This window comes from Schistocerca serialis, chromosome 9 (genome assembly GCF_023864345.2).
Source record: "Schistocerca serialis cubense isolate TAMUIC-IGC-003099 chromosome 9, iqSchSeri2.2, whole genome shotgun sequence".
NCBI classification, from domain to species: Eukaryota; Metazoa; Arthropoda; class Insecta; order Orthoptera; family Acrididae; genus Schistocerca; species Schistocerca serialis.
In genome coordinates this window covers 52,271,163-52,290,779 of record NC_064646.1, presented here as the reverse complement: position 1 = coordinate 52,290,779, position 19,617 = coordinate 52,271,163, and the positions used below count along the sequence as shown (strand labels likewise).

Genomic DNA, 19,617 nt, shown 5'->3' with positions numbered 1-19,617 from the left:
AGTCGAAGTGTTCGTACGCTTCTCAACAACAGATTCGGTGACCGATGGATTGGTAGCGGCGGACCAATTCCGTGGCCTCCACGCTCTCCTGACCTCAACCTTCTTGACTTTCATTTATGGGGGCATTTGAAAGCTCTTGTCTACGCAACCCCGGTACCATATGTAGAGACTCTTCGTGCTCGTATTGTGGACGGCTGTGATACAATACGCCATTCTCCAGGGATGCATCAGCGCATCAGGGATTCCGTGCGACGGAGGGTGGATGCATGTACCCTCGCTAACGGAAGACATTTTGAACATTTCCTGTAACAAAGTGTTTGAAGTCACGCTGGTACGTTCTGTTGCTGTGTGTTTCCATTCCATGATTAATGTGATTTGAAGAGAAGTAATGAAACGAGCTCTAACATGGAAAGTAAGCGTTTCCGGACACATGTCCACATAACATATTTTCTTTCATTGTGTGTGAGGAACGTTTCCTGAAAGTTTGGCAGTACCTTTTTGTAACACCCTGTATAACCAACATTACCGTATTTTTGACTACTACATATTGAAAATATCCCTCAACATCTGCCGGCAGGGGTGGCCAAGCGGTTCTAGGCGCTTCAGTCTGGAACAGCGCGACCGCTAAGGTCGCAGGTTCGAATCCTGCCTCGGGCATGGATGTGTGTGATGTCCTTAGGTTAGTTAGGTTTAAGTAGTTCTAAGTTCTAGGGGACTGATGACCTCAGATGTTAAGTCCCATAGTGCTCAGAGCCATTTGAACTATTTGAACCTGAACATCTTCCGAAATTTTTTTGGTGGAGTACATATATCGATCATCACCGTGTCTTTAACTACTACATATTGTATAGTATGAAAACCCGCAACTCGTGTTTCCACAAACTTACAAACAGGTAGTGGTAAAATGTTGCCGGATCCTGTTTTTTCTTTCAATGTAAGTTATTCCTCAGCCACGGAGGTCATCCTCCATTATCCTGGGCAAAATAACGTAAATTCAGTAACCTGGTGACGAGACACACCGTTCGATGCAGCAGAGCCACGGCAATGGTTTTGAAGGTCTTGGCGAGCCTACTCGGTCGTTCCGCACGACTCAGCAGTGCAGTGCAACAGCTGCGCCGGCTCCGAGGTTGGCTGCGCGCACACGCAACGCACTAGGCCAAGGTCGGCCAAGGCCGGCCGCCGCTCCTGCCTCTGCCTCCGCCCCCGCACCGACCAGTGACGTCAGCACAACAGGTGCTGCCTCCACCCCCACCAGTACGCCACTTGTGTGCGCCAAGTGTTAGCGGCCGACAGTTAAAAGCCCGGGGCCGAGGGGGCAACGGCCGAGCTGTGCCGCGGTAACTGCTGTTTACCTGCCAGCCCCCCTCCTTACTGTCAGCACGATACGTCACACGCTAAACGTTATCTACTTTACCATTATGTAGCGGTCGACCTGCTCGATTCAGTCACAGGTTTCCAGAATTACTCGTATTTACTGCTATGCCTCGACGCAGCTGCGACACCCTCTTTACTTTTGAAGACCTGAGTCTTATGTCTAAAGTAGGTTTCGGGCAGACACAGACGTACTACGGTTCGAAACAAAATGCATTTCGTTTTAGAATGATTCTCTTGTTTCACTCGGACACCAGACATACAGTGTGTTCGGAAACTTCCGTTACGAACCTCTACGACTTGTAGAGAGAAGTGAGTACACAATATTTTGAATAAAACCGATGTCCGCAAGGTCATCCAACAAAGCGTCAAACTTATATGCCCCTGCGCCTGTAAATGTATGTATATACAGGATCATTCCGTGACGATGTTACGAACTTTCTACGACGATGGAGAAGGATAAATGTATCACTTTGAGGTAAGGGCCCATGCAATGAAGACGGACGAGTCCGAAGTTAAACGCGAAAACCGTTCTGGTATCTCAGACAGTGTGCTGGTACTGATGTTGCTGAAATTGTAGGGCATGCAACTTTCAGAGGTGGTATTATGGACGAAGACAAGGAAAAGGTCTGGTAAAGATAGGCTCTAACATCCATGCCTGAGGACCTATCAGTATTTATTCATCTTCGCTACTGTGAAACACTTCTCCTCTATTGAACAAGTGCTAATTTATGCATTTTAGAGCCCACAGTTTCTGGATGTTTTATACTGTTTTGGTAAGTACTACCACCTCTGAAAGTTACCTACCCTACAATCTTAGCAACACCGGTACCGGTACATCTTGGAGGTACTGTCAGAGTGTCAGAACGGTTTTCGCTTGTAACTTTCGACTCGTTCGTTTCCGGTACAGGAACCGCTACCTCAAATTGATATATTTATCCTTCTCCATCATCCTAGAAAGTATGTAGCATCATCACGCGATCACCCTGCATATACATACATTTGCAGGCGCCGGCACCTGTAACTCTGACGCTCTGTGGCGGGGTTGCATGAAGCTTCCGGTCTTGGTTTCCTGTTCAAAATATCACGCACCAATTCCCCTCTACAAGTCTTAGAAGTATGTAACGGCAATTTCCGAACACCCTGTATAAGGGACACTGAAATTAAAACGAGACAGATGGATAAAAGTTCGTCAGCTAATTATTCTTCAGGCTTTCTCGCCTGATCTGTTGACATCTTTGATATGTCGGCTATTCTGTCAGATATCTGCGTCCTCCTTGCTCGATATTCCGACAACATAACTCGGTATCTTCTTCAGGTGCTGCGCATTTATTCTCAGGTAGCATCTGATGAACATAAAGAGTTATGCTAGCGAAATACAGTGCAAGAACGACTCTAATATCCGGCAGAATGCCCGACACCTCAAAGGTGTCACTAAGTAAGCTGTTTACTATTTCAAAAGTAATCGCCGTAACTGTTAACACGTCTGCGGTTGTCTACATGTTCATATGTCGCCGAGGTTGTTTCAATTATGATGCAGAAGTTTCCTTAGGAACTCCTTACGCAGACTCCAAAGAGTTGCCATCTCTCACCATGTGATTTCCATATTCGTGGTGGTCTGACGGGAAGGAAAAAGGAGACGAAGCAGAAGAAATACATCCGTGGCCGTGGATTTGCGTAGGACGAAATGGTGAACGCCTGGACACAACCATGGCTCCGTAGGCAGCCGCAAACACTTTTCCATGAAGGCACTGACCGTCTTGTCTCACAGTGGTATAAATGTATTAACAGTTATGCAGATTACTTTTGAAATGTTAAAAAGTTTACTTGCTTTTTTTGGCCCATTTGCCTCATTTGACTGCCCCTTGTATGTGATGTCCTTACAACAAAATTAAAATACCACATGGTAGAATGCTATTTGTAAGTGATGCTATCTTATTCTAATAGTAATTAACTCTTCCACTTACCAAAAAGCTGAAGGGATTAGGACACAACGACAGTGAAACAGGATTGTATACATATTTACGGTTTTCGTTGTCAGCAACGCTCTCGAACCCAAGATCCAGACGCTAAATATTTTGTCACCAGATGATGAGGGTTTCAAGTCCCTACCCCCCCCCCCCCCCCCCCATTCGCCCCCCCTCCCATCCCCCCCTTCTCTCGTCCATGGAACATTCAGGAGTAAATCTTTGTTAATGCACTAAGAGAATCGAATGTAATACAACGCCCTCAGCAGACATCAGAACCAGACCATGTTGGCTCACAACACCCACAAACGAAACACAGTAACAATAACTTAAGTGTTACTCTTGCTGCAGTTAGCCTAATATTGTCCACACGGTGCCTAAGGGAGCGGTTCATAAGATTATAAAAAATACCTTTCGATTATTCACTTAATATGGTTCTTCAACTTTCGTACGTAGGTTTTCCCGAGATAATTTATATCCATTTTCAGGAGTCTGCCAAATACGATTTTTCATCATTTCCATTTAGCTCTCCGTTATTCAAAGAAACCAATCAGCATTTTTGCCGCCCTTCTCTGTATACGTTTAATATTCCCCTCACAGTCCCATTCGGTATGGGTGCCAGAAGTGATTTGTCAACAGTTTTCTCTGTAAACTGGCGGCATTTTCCCAATATCCTGCCACTGAATCTAAGTCTGCCACCTACCTGACCTACGAGTGAGCCCAATAGCGTGTCATATTTCCTTTTGCACGGCGCTGTGCGGCAAGATGGACTTAACAAGTCGTTGGAGGTCCTCTGCATCTACATACATTGTCCGGAAGCCACCATACGGTGCGTGGCGGGGTTACCCAGTACCACAACTACTCATTGCCTTTCCTGTCCCACTCGCAGATAAAGCGAGGGAAGACGACCGTCTTTATGCATCCGTAAGAGCCCTGATACCTAGTATCTTGTTTTCGTGGTCCCTACGCAAAATGAATGTTGGCGGCAGTAGGATCGGTCTGCAGTCCGCTTCAAATGCCGGTTCTCTAAACTTTTTCAGTAGCGTTCTTGGAAATGAAAATCATCTTCCCTCCAGGGTCTCTCTCTCTTGAGTTCCCGAAGCATATCCATAAATCTCGCATGCTAGTCGAACCTACTGGTAACAATTCTAGCAACTCGCCGTTTAATTGCTTCGATGTCTTCTTTCAGGCCGACCTGGTACGAATCCCAAACACTCCGGCGTACTCTTTTACGGATGATCCACACTTTCTTAAAATTCTCCCGATAAATCCAAGTCAACCATTCGTCTTCCCTACCACAATCCTCTCATGCTCGTTCCATTTCATATCGCTTCGCAACTAACTGTGTTACGTCCGCCCCCGGTCGCTAAATGGTCAGGGTGACGGATTGTCAGTCCTCTGGGCCCGGGTTCGATTCCCTGCAGGGTCGGAGAATTTTCTCCACCCAGGGACTGGGTGTTGTCCTGTCATCATCATCATCATCATCATCATCATCATCATCATCATCATCATCATCATCATCCTATCATCGTCATCGACTGCAGGTCGCCAAAGTGGCGTCAACTTGAAAGACCGGCACCCGGCGAACGGTCTGCCCGACGGGGGGGCCCTAGCCATAAGATTAAATAAATAAATAAAATAAACTTGTTTACGAAGGACACTACTAATGCTGTATACGAACATACGGGTTTGTTTTTCTGTTCATCCGCATTAACTTACATTTTACTAAATTTAGAGCTAGCTGCCATTCGTCACACCAACTAGAAATCTTGTCCACGTCCTCCTACAGTCACCCAACGACGACACCTTCCCACACACCACACCGTCATCAGCGAACAATCGCAGATTGCTGCCCACTCTGTCTGCCAGATCTTTTATGTATAGAGAAAATAGCAGCCGTCCCATAACACTTCCCTGATGTTACCCCTGTCTCCGATGAACACACTATGTTCTGTTACTTACGAAGTCTTAGAGCCTGTCACATATCTGGGAGCCTATTTCGTATGCACGTACCTTCGTTAACAGTCTGCAGTGGGGTAACGCGTCGAATGCTTTTCGGAAATGTAGAGATGTGCAATTTGTCCTGTTGCCCTTCATCCACAGTTCGCAGATATCATGTGAGAAAAGAACAAGCAGGGTTCAGCAAGAGAGATGCTTTCTAAAACCGATCCGATTCGTTGATACCAGCTTTTCGGTCTCTAGCAAATTTATTATTTTCGAACACACAATATGCTCTAGAATTCTACAAGAAACCAATGTTAAGAATACTGGTCTATAATTTTGCGCGTCCGTACTTTCACCTTTCTTATATACAGGGGTCACCTGCGCATTTTTCCAATCGCTTGGCGCTTTGTATTGGTCGAGAGATTCTCGATAAATGCAGATTAAGTAAGGGGCCAATGACGTAGAGAACTCTTTGTCAAAACCGAATTGGGATTCCCTTCAGACCTGGCGACTCATTTGTTTCCAAGTCTTTCAGTTGTTCCCCTACGCCAGGGATGTTTATTACTATGTATTCCGTACGGGACACTGTGCGATGGTCAAACGACGGTACATTTGTACGATTCTCCTGCGTGGACAATTTCTTAAACATGGAACTTAAATCTTCGGCCTTCCTTTTGCTGTCTTCTGTTGCCAAACGAAACTGGTCAACGAGTGACTGGATGGAAGTCTTAGACCCGCTTATCGATTTAACACAGGACCAGAGTTTCTTCGGGTTCTCCGACAGATCTTTAGCCAAGGTAATGACGGTGGTAGATGCTGTATGCCTCGCGCATAGACCTTTTCACAGACGCACGAACCTCTACTAATCTTTGCCTGTCGTCATTTGCGCGTCCTCTTTTGAACCGAGAGTGCAACAGCCTTTATTTCCTCCGAATTTCCATGCTAATCCAAGACGGGTATTTTCCGTTCTTAATTCATTTACTAGGCACACACTTGTCCAGAGCACGATTTACAATCTGTTTAAAGTTTGCCCATAATTCCGCTACGTCCATCATTCTGGAAGTAAATGATTGCCGTTCGTTGTCTGAGATGCTAACAAGTGTTTATCCGCTCTTTCTAGCAGAAACATTCTCCTAGTCCTCTCGACTGATTTATTAACTTTTGTAACCATAGTTGCTATGACGACATCATGATCTCTAATCCCCGTATCTATACTGACACCATCGATAAGGTCCGGCGTATTTGTAGCTAAAAGGTCCAAGATACTTCCATTGCGTGTGTGCTAACGAAATAGCTGCTCGAGACAGTTTTCAGAAAATGTGTTCGAATGCACTTCACAAGATTGTCTGTCTGTAGCCCCTCCAACGATTTAGTCTCAGTCTATACCCGTTAGGTTAAAGTCACCACCGACTAGTATGGCATGATCTGAGTATTTATATAAGACTGACCACAGACCTTCTTTGAATGGCTCTCGAACTTTCACAGCGGAGTCGGGTGGTCGGTGGAAACATCCAGACCTGTTATGCTACCACAATTTCAACTTGAGGGATACTAGGTGCATATGCCTACCTCGTAATATATATCTTTGCTCACTATCAAAAAAAAGTCAAAGTGTAAAATATGTGAATGAGGGAGGAATCAGTACGCCGTACGTACGTGAGGTTGTCCGTTTCCAGTCTCGCAGAAGAGGCAAATCCAACATTCTGGCAGCAGCTGCCAAAGTTTTCCGTGTTTCTCGTGATCATTTTTTGTGGTAATCCTGAGTTACCTAACCAACAGACATCGGTTAGTCCTTTCCGCAACTGGTGCCTACTTTATTTCTCTCTCGAATCTAGTCCAACGTGCGCTTTCACTAGTCTCGAAAGGAAACTATTACGTCCAGAGCGTTTCTCATTCGCTATCTCGCCCCACCCAGGCTAAATAAAGGACTTGTAGTAAAATACGACACACGCACGAAACAGGAGCTCTCGCGTTCCTGCTGTGGCATGCAGACGGTGCTAGCCCGGAAGCCAGACGCGTATTCCGCACGAGAACGTCGAGACACACACACACACACACACACACACACACACACACACACACACACACACGGGCCACTGCCTTTTGAGACAGAAAGGGGCCTGTCTCGTCCACTATACGCAACGAGGTACGTCCGTCACTACAGCAGTCTATAGTGAATGACCGACATGACATACTGAGTTCCATTATGATTTTGCCGCAGGTAATACTGTTCAACGCACGACGTAAAATTAAGACGACCTGTGTGTTTCAATGGGAGATGCCTGATAATCCACAGCGTTAATACTGTTCCCAGCGACCACCAACTCTTCCTAATAATACGAAAAGAAATACCTATACAATGGGACAAATTTCTCAATATTTTCGTGAAAATGTGTATGGTGAATGGTAATATTGATATCAAATTTAAAGAATTCGAAAGAATTTGGATCTAAGGTGCAGGTGTAATTTTGGTCCCCTCGTCAACACTGGAAATATCATGTGGGACTGGATGCGTCTCTACGGACTCTACAGCCAATCCGCAATGAAATTCAGAGTCACATATGCCACAGAAACTATTGGTGTCGCTGGAACCGCCCGAACGCGCTAACGTTGTTTGTATTTACAGCAGTGCAGGGCGAAGTATTTAGGTCCATAACAGTTGTTTACAGAGACTCTGTCTGAAATTTTGTTTACTCTATTCGTATCGAATTTTGATAGTTACAGTTTTTTCCGTATCTTTCATACATTTCTACATTTTAACAAAGTGCAAAAATTTTCAAACTTTTTTAAATTCAATGACTCGTTTCTTTTTGAGCATTTGTGAATAATCAGTTGAAGAATGGTTCAAATGGCTCTGAGCACTATGGCACTCAACTTCTGAGGTCATCAGTCCACTAGAACTTAGAATTACTTAAACCTAACTAACCTAAGGACATCACAAACATCCATGCCCGAGGCAGGATTCGAACCTGCGACCATAGCGGTCGCGCGGTTCCAGACTGTAGCGCCTAGACCGCTCAGCTAAAACGGCCGGCAATAATCAGTCTCAAAGACAGAATATTGTTAACGTCAGTGGATTCAGTTTGCGCACATGCAGTTAGTGACGAAAGACCGACATGTATATTGAAGAGGTACGAATACAAACGTTCATCCTTTCTCTTTAAGAAATGCAGGAAAAAAGATTGGGGTTTAACGCCCGACGACATCAAGGTCATTAGAGACCGTCCTCCCTCTTTTAAAGAGACAAAGATGACTTTTTTTGTCTGTATCACTTCCTGTATAAAACAAATTCGAACTTTTTCACGCGTCAACTTAGGGTAAAACTTCGAGCTTTCGACGATTACCTCCATTGTCTTCTTCAGGTATGAATGTTGCTGTAGTGGCTTTATACATCACATAGACGGCTTGTCACTGTAATTACGTAATGCTGTCGCAGATGGCGTCAACGTCTGCGCTGGTGGCGCCACCGCTCCCGTAGTAGCGTAAACATTTCGACGAATATCTCTGCCTCTCCTCGCTTCCATGCGCTGCCAAGACTGTATCAGCGGTCACAGTTGAAGCTCTCAGTCTTATTTCTGCAGCCTCTTTAATTGCAGGATCCCAGCAGTTTGGACAGTCAGCTGCTCCTGACGCAGACGATGGAGCCAATCGTCGAAAGCTCAAAGTTTTAAGGTTTTAACCTGATTTGACGCGGCAAGAAGTCCGAGAATGATTTATACAATTGAGCCGTCGCGAAAGACTTCGTTCTCACGTATCACCTCCTATTCCTCGTATCATCATACCTTTGCTGTACAGATATTGTTCTTATTCAGGACTGTTTTTCTATTAATACTTCGATGTCAGTTGCGAGAATGTTCTGTCCGCAACGACGGAGTGACCCTGTACCACTCCCAGGCATGTAACACGACCTGCAGGTCCTGCCAGAGCCTAGTAACGAGCGTCACGCCTTGTCAATGACTGTAGGCTCCAAACCGGAGAGCAAGGGGTGCTCAGTGAATGCGGTGCTGTCTCAACAAGTTTCTGAAGGGAACTGCATGCAGTGGAGTGTGGTACTGCGTAAAAAGGTCATTACTGACAGCTACACACAAAACTGCACGTCTTCGTTGAGCCACATCACTCAGAAACTGGATAGAAGCCGACTGAGTCCGCAGCTCGTGGTCGTGCGGTAGCGTTCTCGCTTCCCGCGCACGGGTTCCCGGGTTCGATTCCCGGCGGGGTCACGGATTTTCTCTGCCTCGTGATGACTGGGTGTTGTGTGATGTCCTTAGGTTAGTTAGGTTTAAGTAGTTCTAAGTTCTAGGGGACTGATGACCTCAGAAGTTAAGTCCCATAGTGCTCAGAGCCAAGACCGTACCACAAATTTCCAATGATGAGTTGTTTTATGATGTTTCGTTCAATGGCATACTCCCACTCATAAAGATTACGCGATCCAGGATGTTTATTTCTCTATTCTCGGTGTTTAAGGGTTGCTCTCCTTGCAGCCCCGATCACAGAGCTGGGCGCATACGTTGCTGGTTTGACGGACACTCAGGCACGATCTCGCATCTCGACTGGGCCGTTACTTCACCGGATGTTAATTCCATGGAAAATGTCTAGCACTGTTTTGAGTACAGGGTGAAATGCAGCAGTCAACAGCTCCGAAGTTTCGTGTCCCTGTAAGATCTAATCAACCACGACAGACTACAGACAGATGTGACGTAACAGAAGAAACTTTACGGCAATCTTCCTCGCGGAATCCAGACCATTATCCAGGCTAGAGCCAACGTTACACGGTATTAGTGTGGCGAATGCTGGAGAGTCGTACTACATTTAGACTTTAAGGGAACAAGAAACCACTACGAGGCAATTACCTCGACGGAAATGTGATGTACGTATACAGACAAACATATGTTTACAATTTCAGAAAAGATTGTATGATTTATTCAATAGAAAGATCTTCATAAATTGAGAAAGTCAAAAACGCATTGGCTCACTTCCCGCCCTTATGCACGCAGTTATTCGGCTTGGCATTGATTGATAGAGTCGCTGGGTGCCCTGCTGAGGGATTATAGAGACAAATTCCGACCAACTGACGCATCAGATCGCGAGCTCGTTGGAGGGCCCTGCCCCAGCTGCTCCAGGGGTTCTTAATTGCAGACAGATCCGGCGATCTCGCTGGCCAACGTAGGGTTTGGCAAGCACGAAGGCAAGCAAGCAGTAGGAAGACTCGCCGTGCGCGGACAGGCACACTGTCTTGCTAGAATGTAAGCTCAGGATGGCCTGCCACGAAGGGCAACAGAGTGGGGCGTAGAATATCGTCAACATACCGGCGTGCTCTGAGAGTACTGCTGCGGCCGACACCCAAAGGCGTTCTGATGTGAAGAATGGGATCCCAGACCGCCGCTCGTGGTTCTCGTGCTGTATGAAGGACCACAGCGTGCTACCTCGCAGCTGTCCGGGGCGTCTCGAGACACACTCATTCACTGCACTGGAGTAGGATTATCTTTAGTGATGAGTCCCGCTGCGAACTAAGCCCCGATGATCAGCGAAAATGTGTGTCGAGACGCAGTGGACGGCGGCGGGGTAGCAAGCTGACTGTCGCCGGCCATACGGCCCGACAAACAGGAGTCAAGCTCTGGGGTGCCATTTCATTTCATTTCATTTCATTTCATAGGATGACCTATGTGGTTGTCATCGGCGGCACCCTTGCAGCACAGCTCTACGTCGACGATATTCTACACTCCGTTTCGTTACCCTCCATGGGAAACCGTTCACGGCTTAACTTTCACTAATACAATCCTCTCCCGCATATGGCGTGAGTTAGTACTACTATTTGTCTTCATCGTTACCAAACCCTACCTTGGCCAGCAAGATCACCGGATCCCTCCCCAATTGATACTGTTTAGACCAATAAGGTCAGGGCCCTGCAACCCTCTCGAGATTTTGAGGAGCCAACGCACTAACTGGACAGAGCGTGGCACGTCAACCCTCAGGAGGATATCCCGAGAGCTCTACCAACCATTGCCAAGCAGAGTAACTTCTTCCATATGGGCCAAAAGTAGACCTACGCGTTACTGACTTCTGACTTGCTCAATTTGTAAAGCGCTTCCTCTTGAGTAAATCGTCCATTTTTTCTGAAATTGTAATCGTTTGTTTGTCTGTACTGTCCCATTCGGATAACTCCTTCGTGGTGTGTCGTTTTTAGTTTTAGAGTGCCATTTGTTAGCGAACTAAGCTATAAATAAGTGAAGACCGCGCCTTCCGATTTTCGCCGAGTCATCGAGACGAGTGTGAGACGGGAATTACTTAAAATTCTTCCCTCCGTAAAGGAGTAATTATAGGCAAGAGTAATTTTAATGTAATGCATTTCACATTTAATCGTTAGTGGTTGCCAAGACGCGGTGACCGTCAGGGAAAAAAGTTCTTTAGCTTGATGAAAGACGCCAAGAGCGCAGGGATAGATTCCTGGAAGGTTGTTCACGGGTAGGACCAGTCGGGTGATTGCAACCTAACAGATCTGGACAGTTCTTATAGCTCGCTGCGACGACATAGCTTTTTTTTTTTTTTTTTTTTTTTTGAACGGACGTATAGGGAGCAATAGAAAATGGTGCCTACCCTGACAGTCTGCTGTTTCCTTACGGGACAGAGTTGTTAAACAGCACTCAGTGGGATAACTGATTCACAGTTTCGTCGCTTCCCCGTACCAGGCAGTACCTGGTGTCCGCGTCAATCACAGAGGACTTCGCGTACGGCAGTCAGCAGCCGTCAGCACTACATGACGACGTGTTTCTGACTACAGGCTGCAGGCTACGCAACGCTCCATCGTGCTCTACTACTGCTCTCTCTATTTATCTATGGGGACTTTACTGATTGCATTTTTTTAACTTTTACTTTAACTGATTCTTGACAACTTGTAAGGTTGACTTTCAACACAAGTACACCTTTTCCTCCCTATTCCTCTCCTTAATATTCGACTTATGTCGCTTTGTAAATCCTGGATGAAGGGCATATCGCAATTATGGAATCGAATTTGAGATCTCACTACCGTTTTGATTGTGGTACTGTTCTTCCCGTTCACCTATAGCACCAGATTAGCTTAGATTATTTAGTGTTGAATGACCATCACCACGGGATGCCAGTTGTTAGGGGAAGCGGTGACCAGGCGAGGCGTAACACCCCAAGAGGTTTATTATCTTTTGTCAGGTGTGCTTAAATAAACGGATCTGCGTGCGGCGTCACGAGAAATGTCATATTAGTTCAGTCAGTTGACAGGTCCGAGGAGGGCAATGACATTCGAGGGCTATTGTTTTTCAGCCTCCGATAGAAAACAACAGTGAAATGGAAACCAAAGTGAAAATAAAAAATGGTTTAGCCACACCTCGTAACTACTTCTCTACAAAGTCGCTGATCCGACTTAGTGTCGTACCAACTTCCCAATACCCATGTCACAGAAGGCAGCTGCCTACGATTTCTGCCAATTCCCCGTGTTGTGTGTGCCAAAGTGCTTTCCTCACGGCCAGCGGTTCATGTGAGCAGATACGAACATCAGGGGGACCCAAGTCAGGGCTGTATGGTGGGTCATCAAACACTGCAGCAGCAGCTTCATTGCCCTTGCAGGGTGCGGGCGGAAACGTAGTGAACGAAGCCCCAGACAGTTATGTCATGTGGGCCGCATGACATCAGGCAAAACCCCTCAGCACGACTTCACAGTTGGCGGGGGAAACTATTTTGTAGGCATCTTCATGCGCTCACTTTGCGCTTAGATCAGGAAAGAGCGCCTTGACGCGATAGACAGGCATACTGAAGTCACTGTGAAACTGATCTACGTGAAGCTTCACCAGACTTCGGGATTTATCGAAGGTGAAAAGAAAAAGCCCTCCTATTACATGCGAAAAAGTCATATGTAACAAAAGTCATCAGATAGAGGACAGGTTGAGTAACTTAAGTTAGCAGTTTTAATACGTAAATAGAAGTTATTACATGTACTAACATTCTACTAACTACTACGTCCCCGCAGAAAATGAAAGTAATGGCTCGGCTGTCTAAAGCTGCAGTTTTAATCTTGTCATCTTAGTATGAGGCCCCACATGCGACAACAGCTCTTACTATGAGGGGCACTCAATAAGTAATGCGACACATTTTTTTCTGAAAGCAGGTTCGTTTTATTGACAATTCCAATACACCATATTATTTGCCTCTCTTTTGGGTGCAAAACCCTGTTTTTCAACCATGATCTCCGTTCAATGTGACGGCCTTACGCTACCGTATTGGGAGCCCTGTATGCCCGCATCGTACCCCTCTACAGGTCGACGTTGGAGCCAACATGTTGCTGCACGAAAAACCTCCCCATCATCCATGTACTGTTTCCTGCGGACTGACCCTTCACTGGTCATTCTGCACAGATGGTATTTCGTTGCCCCTTAAGGTGTCCTGATAGGCGGCGACGCCCAGCGGGCCTGCACCTTTGAGTACCAGCTGGTGGAAGAGTGTGTCGGCACTAGCTACAGAGACTTCCAGCTGAGCAGCGAGGTGTTTGTTTCTGATCCGTCGATTACCTGGAATGAGGTGTCCACACATTGCAACACTGCAGGAGTCACAGCTCTGGGCGTCCAGCCGGCACGCTGGAGATGGAACAGCTTAGCGCGACGTTGTTGCGATGACGGCAGTAACGTCGCCCAACGACTCTCCGTGCTTTTGTTCACCACTAGGTCTCTGCTTGGATCACAGCTCTGTTAATGGCGCCATTTTTAAGGCTACGTATAGCGCCGCCACTTATCGGTACTTCTTGAAACTATAGGGGCTGAAGGGGGCATATTCCACATTGTTCCACAGCAAAACCCGCATTGTTTTCAAACGAAACTGGCCGGGGAAAACACGAGCTGCATTACTAATTGAAGGTCCCTCGTGTTTGTCAGCCACTGAGAAGCTTCTGAGACGCTGGCTCTGTTGTGGTGCAGGGCTGGCGGCAGCGCTGGTGGTGGCGGCGGCGGCGGTGGTGGCCGCCCAGGGGCAGGAGCCGAGCATCCTGGAGGCGGCGCTGCGCACGCTCCAGCAGGGCACGCGCCACTGGAACTCGGAGCCGCGCGACGTGCCGGACGCGCAGCTGCTGGACGAGTACGACTTCGTGGTGGTGGGCGCGGGCACGGCCGGCTGCGCGGTCGCGGCCCGCCTCTCCGAGGTGCCGCACTGGTCCGTGCTGCTGGTGGAGGCCGGCCGCCAGGAGAACTTCGTCATGGACATCCCCATAGCCGCCAACCTGCTGCAGGTAGCGTGCCGTGCCGTGCCGTCTGGCGCCGCTGTCCAGCACTTCACCGCTCTTTGCGATGGATATTGTGCCCGTCAGGGAAAGAAGTTATCTGCAGCCTGCACGCAACGGGCTGCTCTTTAGCTGATCACCCTAAATACAGGGTGTGACAAAAAGGTACAGCCAAACTTTCGGGAAACATTCCTCACACACAAATAAAGAAAAGATGTTATGTGGACATGTGTCCGGAAACGCTTAATTTCCAAGTTAGAGCTCATTTTAGTTTCGTCAGTATGTACTGTACTCGATTCACCGCCAGTTGGCGCAATTGAAGGAAGGTAATGTTGACTTCGGTGCTTATGTTGACATGCGACTTCTGCGAATGGTTCATCCAACAATCTGTCAATCCTCATTTCAGTGCAAATGTTCTCTTTACGGATGAGGCTTCATTCAAACGTGATCAAATTGTAAATTTCCACAATCAACATGCCTGGGCTGACGACAATCCGCACGCAGTTGTGCAATCACGTCATCAACACAGATTTTCTGTGAACGTTTGGGCAGGCATTGTTGGTGATGTCTCGATTGGGCCACAGGTTCTTCCACCTACGCTCAATGGAGCACGTTATCACCATACGGGATACTCTACCCGTGCTGCTAGAACATGTGCCTTCACAAGTACGACACAACATGTGGTTCATGCACGATGGAGCTCCCGCACATTTCAGTCGAAATGTTCGTACGCTTCTCAACAACAGATTCGGTGACCGATGGATTGGTAGAGGCGGACCAATTCCATGGCCTCCACGCTCTCCTGACCTCAACCCTCTTGACCTTCATTTATGGGGGCACTTGAAAGCTCTTGTCTACCCAACCCCGGTACCAAATGCAGAGACTCTTCGTGCTCGTATTGTGGACGGCTGTGATACAATACGCCATTCTCCAGGGCTGCATCAGTGCATCAGGGATTCCATGCGACGGAGGGTGGATGCATGTATCCTCGCTAATGGAGGACATTTTGAACATTTCCTGTAACAAAGTGTTTGAAGTCACGCTGGTACGTTCTGTTGCTCTGTCTTTCCATTCCATGATTAATGTGATTTGAAGAGAAGTAATAAAATGAGCTCTAACATGGAAAGTAAGCGTTTCCGGACACATGTCCACATAACATATTTTCTTTATTTGTGTGTGAGGAATGTTTCCTGAAAGTTTGGCCGTACCTTTTTGCAACACCCTGTATACTGCCGGGGAAAAAAATTTAGTGCACCTGGAAAGAAGACGTTGATTTTCATCTGATGACGGCATACCCACCTCAGGGATTGCAGATGTACTGATAATTGTTTCAAAGTCGTGCACCAACAGAGAGCGTAGTAGCATAATTACCAGAGCGCCATTTCTGTCTGCCCTTTAACAGGGAATGCTTACAGGCAGAAGACTCAGATTGGTGCAAACGTGTGCCGCGAGCAGGCAAGCATGGCTCGGAGACGGAGTTGTGCTTCCTGCAGCCAACTGAGCCATTTCTTAAAGTTGAACTGCTACGAATGATGGACTTCCGAGTGGCGGATGGTCCTATCAGAGAACTGCCTCACAAATTGGACGTACTACGTCAGTTGTGTAACGATGCTGCTATCAGTGGCCACGTGAGCTTTTCACATCTCCAGATGAGGTTCTGGTCGTTCACACAGCACAGACGCACGCCAGGACCTTCGCATTGCAAGGGCAGCAGTGCCAGATCGTACAGTAAGCACAGCACACATAAGAGGGCTCGTGACGTGTCAACACGAACTTTTGCGAAGCGGTCATTAGCAGGGAGATTACGGCCACGCACACCTCGGCTTCGTCTTCGACCCGGCCATAGCATCGACGTGCACGGCTCGACCGCTGCCGTTAGAGCATCGCTCGGAAGGTGGTACGGCGAGCCGCGGTCTTCTGCGACAGAAGCAGATTCTGCCCGTGCGCAAGTGACGGACGTTTGCGCGTACGATGTAGAGCTGGCGAGCGCTGATTCGTAGAGTGCATTCCTCCGACAGACATTGGTCACACCGCAGGCCTAATGGTCTGAGGTGCGATGAGCTACAACTCTTCTTCCCCTTTATTGTTTCTGGAGGGGACGCTAACCAGCGTTTGGTATGTGAAGAATATTGTTAGATCTGTTCCTTTGCCTTTGTTGGAGCAGGAAGGTGACATGCTGTTCCAACATGATAATGCTCGCCCACACACTGCCCGTGAAACTGAACGTGCTCTGCAAGCCGTGCAGCAGCTTCCCTGGCCAGCACAACTGCCAGACATACCTCCAATAGAGCATGTGAGAGATATGACGTGACAGGATGCGACTCGTCAACCGACAACTCTTAAAGAACTATGTGGAGAGATTCAGGAGGCGTGGGACATCATATCCCAGGACAGTGGCCGTTATCTGTACGATCGGCTGGATGCGAAAGTCAGTCCCTGCATTGCCGCATGAGGAGACTACAAGACTTACTGACACGCGTCTTTCACCTGGTACCTCAGAACTGGTTGTGCTATTGATCTGTAAATGCAGTCATTGCATGTATGCCATACGCACCGTTGCAACAACAAATCTTGAGTGAATTGAAAACTTCTAAAAGAGTTAACCTATTTTTTTCTGACAGTGTAGATAGTGGTCGAAGCACACGAGACCTGCCCCAAACTGAGTAATTCCCTAGTGACGGGCAATATTTTCCAACGTTGCGGAGAAACTACTGAGTCAAGGAAGTAAGCAGTACCTTACGGAAGCGTCATTAGCCTAATAGAAATGCCAGCATCCTGCTCTTCAGTCAGACTGCGTGTAAGCACTAATTGTTAAATAATTTCTTGGTGCGGCTGGAGCTCGTGAAGTCGAGAACTCAACAAGCAGCTCCAGTGGGTTGTAGAGGTCATGCGCCCTCAGGTGCGGACGTATAAGTTGGATAAAAATATGCATCACATTGCCATGCCCAATATGGTGTAGCGAAACCGCTGGCATTCAAAACAGCTTCTACTTGTCTCGGAATCGATAAACACAGTTCTTGTACGGCTTCAAACTTAATCTTATTCCATTCTTCCTACAAAATAGTGGCAAGCTCAGGTAAAAATGATGGTGGATTGCGATCACGCATCCTTGTCTGCAAAGTGGACCATAAAGTCTCAATAATATGGACATCTGGTGACTGTGGTGGCCAGCGAAGATGCTACAGTTCATCCCCGTGCTCAGAAAAGCAGTCCTGGACGACATGAACTGTGTAACCACGGGCCCTGTCGTATTAGAACACATCATCATCATTGGGCAACAAACGTAGGACGTTGGAATGGATCTGATCACCCAAACTGGCCACGTGATCATTAGGAGTAATGCGACTTTGCAGTACGACGGTGTCGTTCGTTGAACACCAACATACGGCTGCGAAAATCGTCACCGGACGCCTGTCATGAACTCGGCTAGAAGCTAGAAACAGCGAGAAACGAAACTCATACGACTAAATTACGTTCTTCCATTGCTCGATAGTCCAGCTTTTGTGGCTTCGGCACAACAGTGTTCTGTTACGGGCATTTGCATCACTGATAAATGGTTTCGGAATTGCAGCTAGACCTGCAGTTCCCTGATTATGGAGCTCTTTTCACGTTCTTTCGGTGCCGACAGGATTATCGAGTGCGACAGTCAGTTCTGCACTGACTTTTGCTGTTGTATCCAATTTTCTTCGTCACAATCTTCTTGAATGACCGTCTGTCACGACCATTCAACACACACTTTCGTCCGCGTTGTGACTTGCTGGAAGCTCCTGTTCTGTTTTCCTTGTATGCGGCATAAATCTTCGATTGTTGTTGAAGCACCTGACACTCCGGCTGCCCTGGTTACGGAACCAGCCACCAAAGGAGCGCCAACAATTTTCCCCAAGTACCAAACCGCTCGTCTCCGACATGAAGCAACACAACTACGTAGCACATTGTTCTGACCGCGACTGATACTTCCGAGGCACTGAGGATGTTGTATTGCACAGGTGCCGCTCGTGGTTCGACACCACAGCGCAACCTGGAGGCTACTCTAGCATCTGCGTTTTCTTACAAGCATGCATTTCTCGCCGAGCTCCCGTATTTCTGTCCAACCGATGTAACGGTTTCGTAGTGAACTTGGGAACTCTGGAGCTGGTGATCTTGAGGAATGAATAAGGTTACTAAGAGCAATACGGAAGAGAGAGACGATTCGCAGTGTAGATTTCTATTCTGGCGCTTTCGTGTCTTTCTCGGCGACTGTTTGGAAGGGTGGACGTTTTCAGTAAATAGAGAGACCTCACAGCATAGCGTGGAGCCGTTAGCTGGCTGAAGGCGATACTGGATTAGCTAGCGTTAATTCATGCCAACCAAATTCATTTATTTTCGTATTAAGTTGCGAATGTTGTTCTATGTGCATCTTTCCCTCTTGAGTTTGAAGTGCGTTCCAGTTTGTTGCTGTGCTGATTAATGGCGAGAGTGGCCAGCCCGTTGAAGGCGGTAAATGGAACTGTTAGCGGTCAACACCCCGTAGCTGCCAATTTTCTGCACGTATAGTTAGTTATCTGGTGCTGCTTGACTATATCCAGTCAGTGACACGGGGTGTATTTCCTGGCAGGCTTAAATCTGCTGTACTAACACCCGTCTATAAAAGTGGAAAAAGCAAACCGCCTCTAAATACAGACCTGTTTAACACAGTGCAGCGTTTTCTAATATTATTTAAAAATACTGTCTCATTTTTCTGGAAATTTCCTGATGGCCTCATAGTTTGACTTTCGTATAGGATGTTACACACAGGAAGCAATAAAGCAATAAGAATATCCTCTTTTATATAAGTGTAAGAGAGTGTGTGTGTGTGTGTGTGTGTGTGTGTGTGTGTGTGTGTGTGTGTGTTGTGTGATGCTGCCAACATCTTTAATTACGTAGATCCTGAAATTCTACTTGCCGAACTAAGGCACTGCGCCATTATTGGCATTCCTCTGGCATAGATGCGGTCCTCATAACAGAAAACAAACAACCTTTTTCAACGACTGCAGTAAACGAATTAAACCAACCCCAGGATGGGGTAACATGGTATGTGGGGTCCCACAGAGATCAGTACATTGTCTTCTCTTCTGCTTAACG

At 47.1% G+C, this 19,617-nt stretch overlaps 1 protein-coding gene across 1 annotated transcript in view; it reads left to right on the top strand.

Moving 5' to 3' along the window:
• Positions 1-1,025: 1,025 nt before the first annotated feature.
• The window catches only part of LOC126418852 (glucose dehydrogenase [FAD, quinone]-like), a 101,372-nt gene continuing 82,780 nt past the window's right edge, over positions 1,026-19,617 (top strand). Inside the window, exons 1-2 of the mRNA XM_050085839.1 lie at positions 1,026-1,220; positions 14,269-14,526. Coding sequence (XP_049941796.1) covers positions 1,026-1,220; positions 14,269-14,526 — 453 coding nt within the window. The remainder of the gene's footprint in view (positions 1,221-14,268; positions 14,527-19,617) is intronic.